This window comes from Anser brachyrhynchus (genome assembly GCF_964034855.1).
Source record: "Anser brachyrhynchus genome assembly, chromosome: 5".
In the NCBI taxonomy this organism is placed as follows: domain Eukaryota; kingdom Metazoa; phylum Chordata; class Aves; order Anseriformes; family Anatidae; genus Anser; species Anser brachyrhynchus.
The window spans coordinates 28,223,756-28,243,289 of NC_137699.1; the positions used below are offsets into that span (position 1 = coordinate 28,223,756).

Here is a 19,534-nt window from a genome sequence, read left to right on the forward strand (position 1 = left end):
ACTGATCAAGTGGAAAAGCTAGTTTATTTAAAAATTGAGAAGTTAACAGTATTTGCCAAGTGTTAATCTACCCCCTCAAGTGCCTCAGCAGAGCTATTTAATGTCCAGCATACCCAGCACTTTGGGTTCCTAAATCCGCACTTGCTCTTCACTGTCAGATTCATCTGGAGAACTAGGTGTTGGGAGTTCATCAAAAGCAGTGTGCGCCCCTTCTCTCGTCTGTCCAAAGCACGTTGCTATCACGTCGACTGCAAGGCTAGCAGTTGCGTTCACTTCCTCTTGAGAAGCTCCAAGCAGTGGGTTGACTTCCACCATGTCTACAGCCGAAAGCATTCCTGTGAAAATTATTTACAGCTTTGTTACTGTGAAAAAGGGTTAAATCTGTAGTAGGGTTTCTTTTGTAGCCTTTTCACTGTGTGTAGCAAGTCTAAAACTTGAACTTGTGACCAATTGTACCCATGTATAAGTAAAATGGGCTCAAGTGAGGGGAAAAGTCTTTGTTCTTAGATGCAAGTTAGTGGTTTATCTTTAGTTTTCTTACATCGTCACTACCTCACTCATCTATGCTTTTTAGCATTCAGGAAAACCAAATTTGATGTTCCACCTATGTTTCTGAGGTGCACTCTCTTTTTAAATCCTGTTTTCTCCTAATCCACAAGTTAGGGGATGTAAAATAATCTTACATAGTAATTTTTGCCATCCTAGTCATGATTCTGTTGAAGTCTGTTTTCTTTTTCCCTGTACCATCTTTTACTGTAAAGAATTCATTGTTAAAACAAACTAAAGGAAACCTTCATGGCAGAAGGAGGAGGATCTTCATATTATGTCAACTGCAGTGTATAATTGGTGAAAAGTTGATTTGCTAGCCTCAAATCCTACAATAGGAATTCTGAACTGTTCAAAATCATTTGCATCCTTTTCCCCAGGTGCTCGGTTTTTGCATCTGTCCTAATGTGGATAGGAATAGGGGGACAGTATTTTACAAAGTGAACAAGCCATCGGTGGCATTAGTTGTCAATATACATATGCACTTTATTTACTTTTGGTAAAACTGAGGTTGATTTAAGCTGCTTCCATCTCCTGGGGTATTGCCTAATGGTAGGATTTTGTTTCCCTTAGTAAAGGTTGAATTTACTTCTTAGGCACCTTCATTATGGGTATGTATGTTCATCGTATTAGCTAGTGATACATGAAAAACATATCTAGTATGGGCTGTATGTAGTTTGTCCTTGTCCTGTTTTAGTGCAAAAATATTGATCAACTCTTACCTGTGTTGTGTATTTCCTCTGCGATGTACATGCCTTCTCTGTAAGTTAATCCGCCTAGAACAGGAGTCCCGGTTGCTGGAGCCAGTGAGGGATCAAAAGCATCGATGTCAAAACTCAGGTGAATAGGTCTCTGTCTCCTGGAGACAATAAGACAAGAAAAGCAATGTTAAAACCTTAGACTTTTTCTACTTGTATTTTTTACTGTCCTGTCTGATCAGCAAAGTAGCATCATGTTGCATGATGTTAAAGGTCCCTCCCCTAAGTCCTACACCATGTCATATATATTTGGGAAATATTTTTTTTATTCTTTGGATTTTCTGGAACATCTTTTAGCTCAGAACTTTCTCTAATGTGCATTGGGAAAACAGAAGTTTGTCTTTCAGTTTTCACTGAGAATCTGCTCTGAATTGATTTGGCTGAAGATAAGTACGTTAGTTCTGACCATGTTATCTGGTACATCTCCCTGGCTGAAAGAACATAGAGAAATGATATAATCCAGCCTTCCCTCCTCTTGTTCAGAAAGACAGGTTAAAAGGCTGAAACACGGGTTTGCATGGTGTCTAAGATGGAGAAAGCAACAAAGCTTGAGGATTTCCATAGATGGGTGGTTGAAGGCTCCAAACTCTGCCACGTAAGCCTAGTTGATGGAAAAAGCAAAGGATGATCTCAAACCCAAAAGGTGAGCTGTTAAAGAAGTGGGCTGTGTACTTCCAAAGTACTGCAGATGTTTATCTGGATTAGCAGTTTTGTTACTTGGCACAGCTGCAGCTAGAAAATGTGAGCACACCTTTGGATACAAAAGCATGCAGTTAGGAAGGTTATCCTTCCCAGCTTTGATCCTCTCCCTGTGTCCCTATGCCTTCTGGCATGATTCGTTCCCTGACCTGGTTCAGCAAAATCAAACAAGGTTAGCAAAGACTTCGGTATTGAACTCGAGTAAGGGTGCAGTTTAAGTGATCTTCACTAGTTGAACTGAAAATAGCAGTTATCATTAGGACAAGATATGTGAACGTAATCTAAGGAAGAAGCCATAAAATGCTTTTACCTCATGTACTGACAGCTGAATTCAGGTTACTGTCAGTTCATATATACATATATATATATACACACATGTGTATATATAAGTATGTGTAATTAATATATTATTAATGTAAACTATATTAATATAAATAATTTAAGGGATACTCTAGACTCAGAGTGGATTCAACCCTTTTAAACTGCAGCAAAATACAGGATTCCTCAAGAAATAGGACAAATAATACACAACAGGTTCTACTAGTCAACACAGTTGTAGTTCCTCTTGTAGATGTTTGCCAAACACTGTGAAATGGTTGATTTCAAGATGTGTGGAAGTCAAGGACTAAATTCAGTGCTAAGACTTTACAAATTTACTGGACACTTTCATAGTTCTGTTAGGCTGCCTTACATCAACAGTGACAGTGACCTTCACCTACATAACTTTCAGGAAAGTAGATACTCAGTGAGCAAATGACAGAGTAGTTTAAGTACGTCAGACCCATAGTTTGTTACCTCCGCATCAGTTGTTCAAATGTTCTTTCCATAACTTTCTGAATCCCAAGGCGATCAATATCCCTCATGGAGAAATAGTGGATGTCATAGTTTTTCAAAATATAGCTGTTAGAATAGAATTTTAAAAAAATCATTACTGGCTTAAAATTAAACCTAGCAACCGTTGTGAACAGCCAGATATGAATAGAAGCCCATGATTTCAGAGTTTACAAAAATCCTTTAAATCAACTTACTATTCAGCAGGATCCACATCCCTCAAACCAATGTACACAATATCTGCTGCAGAAAGGCAGGGCTTTAGCCAGGAAAAACCAGGAAGCTGTGGTACCTGCAAAGTTTTGTATTGGATTAGTTTAATGACATATATAACAAACCTGTATTTAATACTTCCCTCAATACTTTATTTATAGCATCCTTTCTCTGCCTCTACAGAGAAGAGTTCAGCACTCAAGAGTTTGGTTTCCTGATTTAATCCATCCCTGACTATGTCATAGCATTTTACCTGAGCTGAATGTTAATGGATGAAGTTTTTAATTTTACATTTTCTAGGCTGAAGAGAGGGAGTAAAAAGCCCAAATCCACAAGCAATAGCTAGTTAGCATCAATTAATATATTGGGAAATTATAAGAAGCTAGATACCCAGATGTGTCACTTAAATCATGCACTTAACAATAAATGTGTAGAGCCAATACAAGAAGACTTTGTTTCCCTCCCTCATATACTTTTTAATTACTAATTATATTCTAGTGACAATATTTGAATTTGTTTTTAAAGTCATAACACACCCATAGCTATATGTATTCATATTGGGACTAAATAAGCACTCAGTATAAAATATATATACATATATATATTTGTTACTCTGACTTTGTTCTAAGACATACAATGTTTACCTTAAGTGAACTTCAAAATTGACAAGATTTTCTTTTGCTCTATCTTTCCTACAGAAGTGGGCACAACTGCCAAATAAGAGTCATCCCCTTTAACTTATGGGAAATTAACAAGAAATTCAGCGGCCTTCTATATTAACCTTCTCCTGTTCTGGGGATATTTCAAGAAGCCCCATTCATTTTGCATTACTTTGGGACTTCTAGCAAGTTTGCAGAAACCATACAAAAATTACTAGAAAGAGGGAAGAATTTGAAAGCACCAAATGACACTATTCACTTGTAGATAGAATTTGTTCAAATGAATTTGGATGAGAAAAGCAGAAGAGCTTTACCAGGTAACAGCAGTCTTTCTATGCCAGACAGGTACTAATGCAATAATCTGTTCAATAGCCATAAAAACATTCAACACTCTTGATCTTATTTGGAAGAAGCATTCTTCCATCAACACAGCACCCACAAGATTTATCAGGAAAAAAGCAAGACAACTACTCAACTTCCAGAATAAAATCAGGAGTCTGCAGACCTAGTGTCCATTCTCAATGTGCATTTGCTAATCCTGTTCCCACTCTCCAGACTAAACTTCAGCAGAAGCAGATTGCGGTAGGAACTTTGATAGAAACAACAAAGGCCCCAGCTATTGGCAAATGCGTAGGCTACCCCTACAGTGTCTCCAGTAGATGCCACAGGTATTTCTAGAATCATCCAGTGGTTTGGGTTGGAAGGGCAATAAAGATCAGCCAGTTCCAACCCCCTGCCATGTGTAGGACACCTCCCACCAGACCAGGTTGTTCCAAGCCCCATCCAGCCTGGCCTTGAACACCGCCAGGGATGGGGCATCCACAGCTTCTCTGGGCAACCTGCTCCAGGGCCTCATTGCCCTCTGAGTAAAGAATTTCTTCCTAGTACCCAATCTAAATGTACTCTTTTTTTAGTGTAAAATCATTACCCCTTGTCCTGTCACTACACCAATAGAGTTCCTTCCCCATCTTTCCTGTAGGCCTCCTTTAGGTACAGGAAGGCTGCTATATGGTCTCCCCAGAACCCTCTCTTATTCAGGATGAACAACCCCAATTCCCTCTGCCTCTCTTCATCAGAGAAGTGCTCCAGCCCTCTGATTATCCCTTCTTGTGCTGAGGGCCCCAGAGGGAGATGCAGTCTGCAGATAAGTCCAAAAGGACATAAAGGCCTTGGGCCAACCTACTACTTTTAGCATCTTGACAGCAGCAAAAAACAGCCATGCGCATTCCATATGCCCCGGTAAATGGCTCTTTTTTACAACTTTACCTATTTCAAAGACAAAGACTCTCTCTTTAAAAGCACTTGTAAGCTGGTCCAGCTGTCCTGATTTGCCAGTAGCACTAACACTAGAGCGGCCAGGAATCATGCAGGAACAGCCCATGTCAGGCCCCAAGGTTGTCAAAACACGCAAGAGCCAAACTAAGCAGAAGGGGCATGCAAGATACGCAGGAGCCAGCTGTCGCCAGAGGTGAGCTCAGCACAGCTCTCACAGGCTCAGCTGGGGGGAGGTTCCCTTTTTTCCTCCTGGTGGTGGAATTGCTGCTGTTGCACAGCCTCGGCACCAACTCAAGTCATTATGCAGACTGGCACCATGGTCAGCTGCCACGTGGACTTGGGCTTCAGCCCTTGCTTTCTGTACAACCCACAGGAGTGCTAACCCAAATAAAAGCTTTCTCTCATTCTTGGTTCTATGTCTAGGCATATGTATATATATTTACATGCATTTGTGCGTATGTACATAAATATGCACATATATACACATAAACAATACATAGTATTGCTTGCACTCAGATAAAAAAAAAGGCCTGCATTTGCAATACTTAAGAAAGCACCTCATGCCAGAAAAAGTAAAATGCTCAGAGGATTTCAACGTAGGCTAATTGTACAAGCAAGATACTTACTTTATCTTGAAGCTCTCTCAAGAGAAATGAAAGAGGTTGTCCATGGAGGTTTCCAGACTGAGTTGTAAGAGGGGTGTTGATATCAGCATGCGCATCCACCCAGATCACGCCGAGGTGCGGGCACTGCCGTGCATGGCCACTGACAGAACCAAGTGCCAAGCTGCAAGTACAGTAGCAAAGTCTTTAGTCAACTGTGCAAAACATTGTCCTTGTTCTGAAGGAGAAACAGGAAGTCTCTGCAACTTCAGACAGCAGCAGTCATGTTTCAACACATCAGGCACTCCTGATGATGAACAAAGGGCGTGTCCCATACAAACTGCATGGCATGCCCACTCCCAATAACTCTACAGGACAGTATTTGTAATGAAAGATTAGAAAGAGCTCTTTTCTCTCTCTCCATCGTCACCCTTCCCATGCTCTAAACTTCAAGTGTTCTAGAGCCAATGATCTCTCAGAAAAATCTAATATGCTAACAATCAATTCTGCTGTTCACCCATTTTGCCATATCACCTTCAAAACTAAATTCATTCTTAGATGCCCTACCTTCTTCAACCAATTCTCACACCAAGTTAGTGAAAAGGAAGAAAAACAGTCTGACATAACAGGTATGAAAAAGTGGTCTGGGTGTGGGCATTATAAATCAATCCTAAGAGTTGACATCCTGAGAGCAGAGGGTGCAGAACAGACATATCACTAAACATTCAGAGAACAAACAAACAAACTTGCAACAATTTCTAAAAGGACCTGATCACACAAACTTTCCCAAAGAGGAAAATTTAATTTGTATGTTTGCAGATTGCTGAACAGTCTGGAATTAAGCTGTGCTGTCTTTAGAAGGCCAGGTTTTTATAACTGACTTGTATGTCCCACCCTGAAAGCACCAGCAATAACATCAAAATGCTACTATGGTACTGCCAGGAAATGACCCCCAAGTTATTCTTGCTGTCCTCCTATTTTTTATTTAAATTCTTACATTCCCCTTCAAGCTTCAACCCACAGCACACACCGCTAATTGTTCCTAGTTTGTGAGCTCACCTGTGATCACCTCCTATAGTGACACAGCTATGTCCGGCAGCTACTGCTCTGCTTACGGCATCAGCCAGCACCTGGCTGGCTAAACCCACTGACCGTGGGTACAAAATCAGGTTGTTGTACAGTTCATCGTTGGGAACTTGAGTGAAATTCAGATCTCCAAAGTCATACACTTGGCATCCTGGAAGCACAACAGCAAAAGGAGGAAGTGAAGTTAATAAACAAGTGCCCAAAGAAACATTCAAAATAAGGTCCCCTCAAAAATCAGTTAGGCAAGTTTGAAGGGAACAACAGGAAGGGAAATGATTCATTTGAATATTTACATACCCTTGCAAACAAACATCTCACAACTTTACAGATTAGAAAGCTTACGATAATTGTCACTTTAATTTAGCAATGATACAGGCCAATCGTATAAAGTCACCTAAAAAAGCAGCTTTGTTTAATTTCATTATTCGCAATTTTAGAACAAAAAAGTATAGTTTGTATTACTGTCTTCCTAATTAGCCAAGCTGTATACAACCTTACATGAGCTTAGTTGCTGAAAGATTGCCTAGGACTACATTTCAACAAATATAGCTGAGTCCTAACTGGTATTCTCCATTTTTGAACCCCATGAAAATCCAGGCACAAGAGCATCAAGTTAACAATAAAGGAACTTTTCCTAAAGAACTCCTGAGCAACTAGCGTCTCATAAGAGAACCTGACCATTTTCTTAATGCAAGATGTTCTAGATGACATTTTAATTCTGGGACTTTTATCTCAACCCTCTTTTGAGATCCTGTCGTTGCGAGTTACAACTTAAATGACTGTTGAAACATGACAACATTCTTGATCTTTAGAAATTACTGTTAAGAATTTCTATCTATTTACTCTAAAAACAAGTTCCTTCAGAGATTAGGAAACAAGGGAACATTTTTGGGTGCATCTCCCCCTTTCCCACCCAACAGAAAAAGAGTTTACTTTAATTGGCTGCATCTTAACTCTTTTCCATACACATCTTGGAGCTCAGCCTTTGAAGTTCTGCTGCCCAACACCATGTGCTTTCATAACAGTCTTTCAGATCTCACAGGCCAGAGCCTCAGTTTCAGATAGGCCTATTTGCTGCAGGCACTGATGAGGACTGTAAAAGGCATTTACAGCTACACCAAAAGTAATACCAGTCATGCCTCCCTAATTTGTTCCTCAATCACTAGAGTCTGTTCACAGTTCAAAGCATCCAGGCTACAGCTCGACATTTTGCCTTTAGCCATGCAATGCCTACCAAGGAGCTTTGAAAAATTAAGGCAAGCAAATCACCGTGAAAAAATATCCCACTTGGGACTGTGTGATCTCTGCCTCATTTCCATTAAACCATTACCTTAATATCTATGAAAAAGGCTCTGTGAGTTTCCCTGGTGGAAATAAGATTAAAGTAGCATTGACAAAAACATGACTTTATCATCATTTGAAAGGATTTTGGACTGATGAACAGAAGAGAGGAAAAAGGTTGAGTCAATTGTGAGAATTAGGCTACTGGGAAATAGGCAAGCATATTTTCTATGGCAAGGCCGTATGTGGACATACATTTGCTAGGAGAGGACATGGTAGCTAAGCACAGGTACTTGACAAAGGATTAAATGAATGCAGCGTCAGCTAGTCTACAAGAAAGCACATTATCTACAGATACTTAAAGCAATAAGCTGGACCGTGACATACCACTGCATGGTTCTCAAAAGACATCCCAGGCATACACAAGATTTTTTTTTCCCACCCTCAAGCAATACCTAAATAGCCAGCAGGACAACAGCTCTGGAATTCTGAGCTCGTGTTTTTCAGATTTCAATGTGCTATCTAATCTTAGTGACTTTGCCATTCATCATACATATCTCAAAGATCTCTTTTTTCTTTTTCCTTTTTTTTTTTGGTGTGTCTTCCCTCAAGACCACTTCTGAGGCCCATGCATGCTGTTGCTCATTTCAGCATTAAAGGTTTGATGAAAGTACCCGCGTATGCTTAGAAGACAAGTTTTGGGAATAAGACTTCAAGGCACTGCATTAGTCAATAGGTATCAAGAGCTTTAGAAGATGCTGTACAAGTTAAAATTTTCCACAGTCCTTTCATTTAATAACTGCTGACATCTGTACGGAATAAAACTGCAGTTGGGCAGCTGTGTTCATTGACAGCACATTATATACCACATAACGGAGAAAAGGACTGCCACATAAGGCTTGTTCTCTTACAGGACATACAGCACATCACAATATTTTTACCCATTAAAGGGTGAAAGAGAACAAAAGGGAACTATACCATGAAGTTGTATCTCTAGATCAGTGTAAAACAAAGAGCCAACCATGCCATCTTTCATAGCACTTTAAGACTCTTCAGGGTATCCTCAAAGCAGGACAAACATGTCAGATAAGAACGTGTCAGATAAGACATGTTTAAAGGAATATCACTTGTGCTCAAGATTTTTATTTTTCCTTCTTTACTCTTTCCAACGCTATGTGTAAGGCAGGATAACCTGGTTCAGTCTCTGAATAAAATAAAAAAATATCACATGTAAGCCATATGAACCCAATGGTGATTGTAAGAAACAACTAGGATATATCAGAGATTGCCACACAATTTTAGGGTCAAGAATTCTGGGAATTTGTCCACGTTTTGAACAAACAGTACTCCTATACCTCCTGTATGAAGATGCCTCTACTTTTATAAAAAGCAGAATGTCTATTAAAGACAATAGATGCCATCTTCAAAAGTTTATTGTTGTTCACGTGGAGTTCCTAAACCTTGTAGCAGCTTCTTTTCTCAGCTTTGTGTTTCCCCCTTATTTAGGCCCACTGTGTTTATGTACTTGCAGAGGATAGCTCAGGCTTCCCTGGGTGACTTGAATGGTTTCAGCCAGCTCTCCCATGGTTATCTCATTAAGATACAAACAGACAATCTCAGAAGCAAGCGCTAACTGGATCCTAAAACTTGAATATCTTCTCTTCCTACTATATATAGTGTATTTATGTACACATACAGAAGATTTTAAAGAGCATATTTTTAAAGAGTATAGAGTATCTAGATTATGTTTATATTTTTTAATATGCATAGAGTTTTGAAAGCTACGATTGAACGACCCTAGTGGAAAGTTTAATGAATGACAGAACAGTACATAAACTGTGCATCTTGAGGTGATTAGAAGTATGTGCACATGTACTTTTTAGGATTGAACAGATAAAGAAATTAAAATTGGCATGTGCATTTGTCTTAGTGCTTACTGAACAAAGTAAAGGAATCCATGTCAAATTGTCAGGGCTACTGAAGTCTTTTCTTCAGTTCTCTTTGAGGTGTCTTTGATAGTCTAATGCTTAAAGACCTGAATTACTTGCCACATGATCTGCCTGTATATAGTTTTGACTTAAGGAAGTAGAAAAACTAAATCTTTCTCAACTGAATTTTGCTGCCCAACAGAAGTTACTAGATGGATAGACATGCTGTAGTGCAGTGCAGTCTAGTGTGTCTTGCTGTTATTTGGCTATTAATGAAAAAGTTGCATAATTCACCACCCCTTACTTTCTTTGGTAGTTGGGCTACTCTATGTTTTAACATACTAATAGCTATAAACAAACAGCTTTTTAGACACCAGCATAGGAAGTTAACAGGAAGAATATACGTGCACCTTTTGAGACACAGGTGATCCAAGTTCTCAGAACTGGAGAAATATGTGGGCAAACAAGAAAGCTAGCTTCCTTACATTCATTAAAAACACAGCATGCACCCTGTTTGTCAGTGCAGCTGGTCAGGTCTGGTCAGAAACAGTAGGGTACCTACTTCAGTGATCAAAAGTATTTGTTCTGCCATGTGAAACATTGTTTTCAAACAAAAAATAAAACACAGGAGAAAGTTGTGCTGTGACCAGCAAATTCATTGCATCTGTGACATAATCAGGTTACACAGAATGAAACAAATTTCTTTTCCCCACCAGCTGTGGGGACTTGCCAGCAGGTGTTTTTGTTTCAGACCTAATTGTATTATCTGTCAAAGCCACATAAAAAAAGTATCAGTTAATAGGAGAGATGAGAACTCCAATTGCCCAGGCTCTAACACTCCATCCCCCCAACTATCAATAACAGCTTCATGGATGTTACCTCCTGTCTACCAGTCTCTACCTTAGCTTTTTTTTTCCCCCAAACAGAAATCAGGGAAATGTCATAAAAACCTCAGTTCCTCCACCCTTGTTACCCACCCATTTTAATAGTTTTACAGTAAAAAGCACCATCAACTTAGTTTGTTTTAAAAAAGTAACTTCAAGCAGAAATACTTTCAAGCTAAGATTCTTTTGGAGTTAGGCTTTCTTTTTAGATGAAGCAGTACCATTCAGTACTTAAAAACTAACACCACAGATGTTTGCTATAACTAAAGAATATTAAATTAAGTATGATTAAAAGAAGTCTTTTACTGCACTTCAAAGCTCTAACAGAAGACATTTTTCATTTTGATGTAATTTGTTCAATTAATGAGTGAATTACCAACACTGCAGGAAGTGTTTAACCAAATCCATACAACTCAGCTTTATCAGCACGCTGGCTCCCTACCCATTTTAAAAGGAGATCACTTTTTCAAGCGAGGGAAAAAATGGCTTGATTCAACTTGTGCTGTTACAGGAGCTTGAAAGAGGTATCGGGGAGGTGAAGGTGTCTGTCTGAATACGAGCACAGTATAATTGCATAAATGTGCATACTAGCACACAGTCCTTCTGCTACTGTGAAGGATTGTGTGAAGACAAACATCTCTTTTCTGCAGCTGAAGAGTACAATCCTTAGTGGCTCATCCCCCCCCCCCCCCCCTCAGGTTTTCAGTCAGCAGAGCTTCTTGGGTGCACATTTCAGCCAAAAATGAACATTAGCTTGAAATATTTTATACAGTAGATCCTTCCTAGCTCTACTTCTTTTGAGCAAGACAGGTTAGGAAAAGGTCATATAGACATTCAACCAGCAGACAAGGGGATAGACGGCAGTCATTTCTTCCGCTTGCACAGCCAGAACCGGAACTTTAACTGGTAAAGAAAAATCAGCATTTTTCAAAATTAGGCACCTAACTTGTAATTGGAGAAGGGAGGGAAAAAGTAAAAATACAAAGTAAAAACATACTTAGGAAAATAAAGTTTCCTGCATGCCTTTTCAAATAAGCTAGCAATGTAGCACTGTAGCACTAGGGCTCAACCCAATGATGCTTACAACTAGGACATAAGGTACTGTTTAGCAAGCTATCTGGCAATGGCCATGTTCATTTCCTATCTTCTTAAGCACAACACAGGTCTTTTATTAAGCATTCACAGCAGGTAGTAGTTACTATAGCAAGTCATTTCCCAGCACAGATTTAGAGAAAATTATTCTGTAAAAGCAGATGACTCAAGTCTGGGAGCATTTAACTGAAAAACATCTGGGTAGCAGCAGGGAAAGCCTCCCCATCCTCTTTCTACTAGGATGCTGCACCAGAGCCATAGGCAGGAATTTGACAGAAGAGGATCCAGCTTGCAACATCCAGGCTGGCTGCTGACATTGCCCCATGGCATGCTAGTGTAATACAGTTACAGCGAGTCTCCTAGGCAGCAAACGGGAACCGAAACAAAAGCTTGTGGAACATGAGGTAGAAGTCATCTCTTGATACAGCCTTTTTACTCTGGATGTTTGTGGACTAGAGGGGGGAAGAAATAAATTAATGGCAAAATTTAATCTGGAAACCCAGAAGAGGAGAGATGTAAGTAGTCCAGCAGGATTTAGAAACACCACTGTTAGCACATCTCACTTTGTGCTATGTGTTATATAAAACCACTCACATGAAAGCATCACTCCTGCTTATGCAACAGAGCTGTTTTCTCAGATTACAGCCTCCTTAGCACAGAAAGGCTTTTCAGGAAGCAGGGGGTATTACGAACAATGCTTATAGACAACATTTTACTTCCTGCGAATAAGAAGGACTACAAGTTGTTACCATCCTTTTCAGTATACGCTCAATGACTCACATGGACTTTACTTCGTAACCCCTTTTCTGAGACACAGGCAAAGCGTTGCACAACAACAAACAAATGATGACCAGTTCATTATGACCAGTGCATTCTGAAACCTATTTTAAGACAGTTTTAACCCTCCAGATTCATCTGGGAAGTGGGTATTTAAGAATTACTATGTAAGCAAGGGCATACGTTTGTTTTATATGAATGAAACTAGGCTAGCAAGGTTCCCACTACAAGGGACTAAAGCTCCAGCAACCTAGTTTAATCATAAACCCTTTTGCTTTGAAGCTCATTAAGCACTAATTCTCTTTAATATATATCTGCTGGAAGAAATCTTGTACTAGTTGCAGACATTTGATGGTTCAATGGTTTTCAGCTACAAAATTTCACTGAGGGAAGTTCATGTCTCAGGAATTTCTACCCTCCTTTTGGCATTCAGACAGGTCTGGTTTTAGGCAAAGTTTCTGTATCAGTACCTGTTTAAGAGGCTTCTCCTCATCCAGTAACAACAACAAAAAACAAACAAACTCAACTCCAACTGCTACCCCCAAGTCTGAATTAGTCTGAAGATGTCCTTTGTATACAATTAGCCAAGAAGTATTTTTCCAACCCCAAATTAAACAGCTACCTCAATTCCCTTTGATACCTTTATAACTTTAATCACTTACGAAATCCAGTACACTTGACCTGAAGAGGTCTTCAAAAACGTCAGCATCAGGTGTTGAGAAACATTTGTACTGTGGCTTGCATCAGAGAGGAGACAAGGCTGCAGCCATTGTGCTCTGTCACTCCATTGACAAAGCCCAGCACAGTTCCACTTCCCTTTCAATGAGCTTAACCCAGAAACAGTTCCTGACAGCAAGGAAGCGCTTACAGACGTAGGATGTCATAATACCAAAACAGCTTTCCTCCACCAGAAGCTCCTCATGCTTTAGACTGTTGCAAAAGCAAATAGTTGTTTTATTAGTTAACCCCTTAAGGTAACACAAGGACAGGAGAGCAGAACATATTAGAGCTTATTGAAGGTGTCTCCGTCCCTTTCAGCTGCTACCGAAACTAGTATCAGACCAGCTCGTTTCTTTATACTATAATGACAGATTTCAAATTTTGCATTTGATGTTGGTGGTTCATACCCTGCTTTTCACCAGATAGTTTTTTTTATAACTGAAATGTAAGATTTCCATCTGAAAGTAATCCTCCGTATCATATCCACACAAGCACATACCTATCATAGGTGCCTTATTCTTGTGAGTCCACAAAGAGACGGAGCTATAGTTAATAAGAAAGCAATAAAAGATTCCATGCACTGTAAAGCAGATAGAAAAACAATTCATTATCTAGTTTTTCCAATCATTTCTTTTTGTCCCTCCCCAATAAGTCCTCTCCTTCAACACCATTCATAGTAAGTATGTATATAACAGATTGTGGATTGGAATAAGTGCAGGTGAGAGCTGAATTTCTTCACCCACAGAATAAATTAAGCCATGCATTAAAACTGATTTTGTAATACAAGGATGCAGGGCATCACCCATAGAATTAGAAGAAATACAAAGCCTCGAGGAACTCTGTTCTTTGATTATCTCCGTTTACTGCAAGACTAAGAAGTAATTGATTCAAGCTTCCTGATTTGCATCAGTTTAGCTTTAGTTTAAACACCTCTAAAAAAAATTAACTAGTATGATGAACAATTAAAATTGAAGCACCTTGTGTGCTTTAATCTAAGTTCACTAAGTTTCTTTTGAAGCCTACTTCATGGATAATGTACAACCTGTAATACGCATCAGCCAAATGGAGGTGGGAAATCAAAGACTGCCCAAGGGCTTTCCAGACTGAAGAAAAAGTAGTAGATGGTGTATTTCATCAGTATGGGGAAGGGAATAGGATTCCTGACCTATCACAAGGAACGCTTAAGCTCCATGTACTTTCACTGCTAATGTTTCTCCAGTAATTTATAAGACTAATGGTAATCATGCAAATATCAAAGTGTCCATCACTGAAACGGATGGACCATAACTGGTGTCAGAGCACACTCCCCTACTTCCAGCTTAGCTTTCTGTGCTCAGGGCCAGCGAGCGGATACAATCTGTTGCAAAACAGCAAGAACATATTAAAGTCTTAATGGATACAAGCAACTCTTCATAATATCTTAGTCATTTACTGGATGGGCTGATGAAAATTTTAACACTGCAGCTACAGCTCTTACCAGTCTGCCTCTACCGAACCCCAGCACTAGTGCTTACTACCCATACCTTGGCACACAATTAAAAGACTATTTCTCAGGTGAAAATTTCAAGAGGAGGATAAGATTTAGGGTGAAAAAAAGGAGATATGTAGAAGCTGCTTCATGATTTATAATCAAGGCAGAAACTAACCATAAGATCATCTGTTGGTGAGACAGAAGAGTTAAATTGCTTTTTAAAGGAGCAGATGTCAGCAGGGATCCATTGGTTTTAGGCAAAGCAGGAGAGTATCTCCAGTCACATGGGGATTAGCAGCCCCTTTCCTCTTTTAGCAGTTACTCCTTAAGTTTCACTACACTGACCTCCTGCATCCTATTACTGAAGAGCTTTGTTCCTGTGAAACAAAAGAACAGTAACATGATGGTTATTCTCTTGGACAAGTCTAATCTATTTCTGTCTGTAGGCCACATGCCTCTGCAGTCTACCAACTCATCAAGCAAGCAACTCAGTTCCAAACTTTTTAAATCCATTCTAGAGTAATAAAAACCCAAGTCTGACTAAACTCAGCAACCCAGCCACGTGCAGCTCTAAATAGATAAATAAACCTAAAATAAGTCAGTCAACACACATGAATGAAGACTTGGGAAGAAATTTTATACTAGAGTTGTTTCCATGTTAGCAACAGCAAGGATGCTCTAAGTCACCTCAAGGACTACAGTGATTAACACAACAGCTACTTAGTGCTTGTTAAAATCTGAGTGGTCCTTTTCTCTTCCAAGGAAGGGGGGACCGGGCAACACTCCAGATTTAAGTTGGATCAGATTCTCTGCTTAATCTACAGTAGGCGTGAGAGGTCCAAAAAACTCTTAGAAAAGAATTCACAAACATGACTTCATACTTTGCATCTTCTGTAGCTTAGGTCAAGCTCAGAACTGTGCGCCCTGTCCTCCTCCACACCATGGAGTTACAAATCTCTATTTTCATATTACATGTTTACTTCTTTGGCAAGATTGAAGAGTCCTTTAAGGTGTTAATATTTTAGTTTCCCTTCGGAAAAGGAACAAAGCCAAAAGACAGACATCACCAGAGTGATTAAGAAGCCTTGCAGGCTTAGTCAGTTATACTTTAAATTATGCTTGCTACAGACTTGCACACCCACTGTTTTTGGCTTGGGAGTTGGATTCCTGCTACATTAGCTCTGAGTACACCTCAAGCTACTACCACCATGTAGCAGCATTTGCTCTGCTTCTAACGAGGGGATGGACGACAAGCTAGTGGCTCAGGTTCATCTCTGACAGTCTGATACAGGCTAGTGATACCATCTGCCTCTCAGCTCCCTCCTTGAATTTCAGCCTAAGCATAAACAAGCTGTTCAGCAGCAGTCATTATCCTAGGCAGCCAAAAAAAAAGATACCACACCATGTGACTACAGCCATAGTCTCAAGGGAGGGATCCCCCAGGAAGTAGCAAGTACAGCAGCAGCTCAGGAGACTGCAACAGAACTATAAGAGATCAGATATTAGGATAGAGTGAGAGGAACAGATTTCCGCCACCCACCCATGCAACACAGTGCTAAAAGGATGAACAAAAGATTATGGTGTTCTCGCTCTTTCTGACATACCTTTAGCACTATCAAATGTAAGTATTAAATCAGCTATATAAGCATACAGAAAGCCACGCGGTGCCTTGATATTCAGAGTACTGATGCATAAGGCTAAAACAAACAAATGGTGCATGCACCTTACTACCCGAATGCTGCAGTTCTAAAGCGGACTTAAGAGCATCTTCATTTTACGCAGATCAAATTGAATGTACAGATGGAAAATGAGCAAGTTGAACCTTAAAATTTCAGGCAGATTCTATTCAGAAATCTCTTCCGCTTGAACTGAGTGCAATTTTATTTAAGAGTCACTACATGCAGATTTCATCATAGGAACGCTGCCCCTTTTCTCCATCCATAATTGCTCTGACTGCCCTGAATCCACCTTTCCTTTTCTGCTGGGAAGCATCTCCCCATTGCTGGCCTAGTGCCCAGTTCCAAGCTCGTAATGACACAGACAAACACCGCAATCACATCTATAGCAATCTCCAGCATCCCTGCTGGAGGGGGAAATGGCAGGGTGGGGAGCACTTTCTGTGGACACAAAAGCTTCAGAACTAGCCAACACATATAGAAGAATAGAAGCCCTATATATTAGGCAGACATTTCTTTTTTAATGAGAAATCTGCTCTGCTGCAGTATTACCTACCTGCTCCTGTAAAACAAGCAACAAGGACCCATGAAAACAATTCTTTTAACAGAATGGATAACTACAAGACTCTACAAGATTCAAGGTAATAATAATAAAACCATTGTTCTACTGCCTTCTTCTGTAGATAAGAGAAAGCATTGTGTTAGAAAAACGAAGACAAAGAAAAAAGCAGCTAAAGTTTCAGAGCCAGTTCAGTGTACCACAGGAGGCCAACCAGCAGCATTATCACATTACTACAGACAAAGTTATCCTGCCAGCCTCCCCAAAACAGTACTTTGTTAAGTTTCCATGAACAACAGATGTGCACAATACAAAAGGCTACCTGGTAGCTTCCTCCTCCATCCAACCACCCAACCCTCAAGCAGATTGATTGCCTTTGCAACACAGACAGCTGTGTATGCTGGTGACTGCAATTGTGTTGTGGTTTAACAGGATGGGCCCTCCCAGCAGGGTCTGTTACAGTTTGTGTGCCATCTGAACCTGCTCGGATGAGAGCTGCAGGGAATTTACGCAGCAGTATAAACATCAACACCAACTGAGAAAACCTATCCCAGTGGAAGAATAGGTCAGCAACATGAAACTGGAAATGCAGGAGGAAGAAATCCCAGTCTTAAAAAAAAAATCTTAAGGGGAGAATGATAGAATATCTCCATGTTCATTACTGATTAATTAATAAGCAGTCCATAAGCAACTAAATAAACAGTGAAAGTATTCATCACCTTCCCCTGATTTTTGAGTTTAACTTGATTCATTTCTATCCTTGCATTTTTTGTTACTGGAACCCAGAAAGGGCTCGTAGCCTCCTTTCTGCTCACATTCTCCAAGTTTCTACTGGAACGAGTTTGTGTCATGCAAATGAGTTTTTTTTTAAATAAGGATTCTTATAAAATTGGAAGTCTAATAGCTAAACTATTTGAAAGAAAATGCCAAGCCTTCCAGTACAGAATTCTATCATCAGTTGCTAAAAAAGCCTACTGTCTACCTTCTTGCCTAGAATAAGGTATCCTTTCAGACCTGATAATTTGTCAGTTTTCATTATCTTTAAGCTCAGTAACATCTAGACCTGCCTTTATTCCAGTGTATAAGAACTCTTTTGGATACCCTCTATTTTTGGTGGGGTTACAGATCATAATCACTGTGAATTCAAATGCTGCCACAGATACCTAGGGGGTGCCGAGACATATCTCAACTTTGTGCAATACAAAAGAGGAAAGGCTCATCTACTCATTTGATCGCAAATTGGGGTTTTCCAGCCCATGAATCATGAAATATGCACAGGAAGCCCACAGGGCTGCACAGAACAATAGCCTCCATTTTAAAGGTCTCATAATTCAGATTAAGTTTGCCGGAGGGTTATTAAGCAATTATCTTTTTTCTTCATGCATCTAGATTCTATTAGCACTAACCACACACACAGCAGTTAAGTTCTTTCTGTTGCTGGTCCAGCTCTGCAGTCCATCACCATACAGCTTTCAGCGATGCTTTCTACATTAAGGATTCTCTGGGACAGGATTCAGTTAAGTTTCTCTCATGTAACGTTTCTAAAAACTGCAATACTGTATTCATCAGTTTGTAGACGCAATAGATGGGAGAAGTTGAAGCCTGAATAAAGGCTTGGATTTCGTTAACCATCGCTGCTGGTGATGATGATGAAGACCACCACCTTTCCACTCGTACAGCCTTACACGCAGCGCTTACAAAGGAAGGGCGAATCTGGAGGTTTCTCCAGAAAGTTCTGCATCCCATCACCCGGGAGCATACAGCTGCCTTAGGAATAAGCTCGGTAACCGCGATGGACAGAAGAAGAGACACGGTGTGAGAAGCAAGAACCACGCCGGGTCGCTCCCCCCGGCCCCCCCCAGTGTCCAAACGCTGCCCCCCCGGCCCCCCCCGCCCCGGGGCCGCCCCGCGGGAGGGCCGTGCCGGTCCCCGCGCCTCACCGAGCCCAGCCAGCCGCTCCAGCAGCCCCGCGGCGCGGACAGTGGCGGGGCCGCGGTCCACTCCGCGCCGTTTCTGCGGGACAAAGAGAAGGCGAGGCGTTACCGCGGCGCCACCGAGCCGTCACCGGCCGCGGCGCCAGGCGCCGGCCGCCCCCTCCCCGGCCTCCCCTCCCTCCGCCGCCCGGCCCGGCGCCCACCTGCCCCCGGGAGAACGGGGCTCCCACCACCGCCACCGAGTGCGCCTGCCTGGGCCGCTGCAGCCCGGCGGGGGCCGCCTGCCCGCGGAGGAGCCGCACGAAGCCGCCGCGCAGGGCCATGGCGCAGGAGCCGCGCAGCCGCCGCCCGACGCCCACCGCCGCCGCCGCGCTCCTCTTAAGCCGCTCCAGCCCCGCGCGCGCCGCCGGCGCCCCGCCCCCGCCCGCACACCCCCGGGCCGCCCGGCCAACGGCGGCGCGCGCACGCGGAGGTGTGTCCCGCCCCCCCGGCCCCGCGCGGCCGTGGCCAACGGCTCCGCCCCCGCCCCCCACCGGCCCTGAG

General features: G+C 41.4%; 1 protein-coding gene and 1 long non-coding RNA gene across 2 annotated transcripts; both read right to left on the reverse strand.

Annotated features, from left to right (window-relative positions):
* Positions 1-5: 5 nt before the first annotated feature.
* ARG2 (arginase 2) lies at positions 6-19,371 on the reverse strand. The gene is made up of 8 exons (XM_080595360.1): positions 19,195-19,371; positions 18,998-19,070; positions 6,643-6,820; positions 5,608-5,767; positions 3,032-3,126; positions 2,799-2,903; positions 1,269-1,405; positions 6-335 (listed from the first exon to the last, which is right to left on the reverse strand). The coding sequence occupies exons 1-8, from the start codon at positions 19,312-19,314 to the stop codon at positions 130-132; spliced, it is 1,074 nt and encodes a 357-aa protein (XP_080451486.1). The 5' UTR covers positions 19,315-19,371; the 3' UTR covers positions 6-129.
* LOC308196419 lies at positions 12,013-18,971 on the reverse strand. The gene is made up of 2 exons (XR_013952187.1): positions 13,294-18,971; positions 12,013-12,306 (listed from the first exon to the last, which is right to left on the reverse strand). It is a non-coding gene; the product is annotated as an uncharacterized lncRNA (long non-coding RNA).
* Positions 19,372-19,534: the final 163 nt, after the last annotated feature.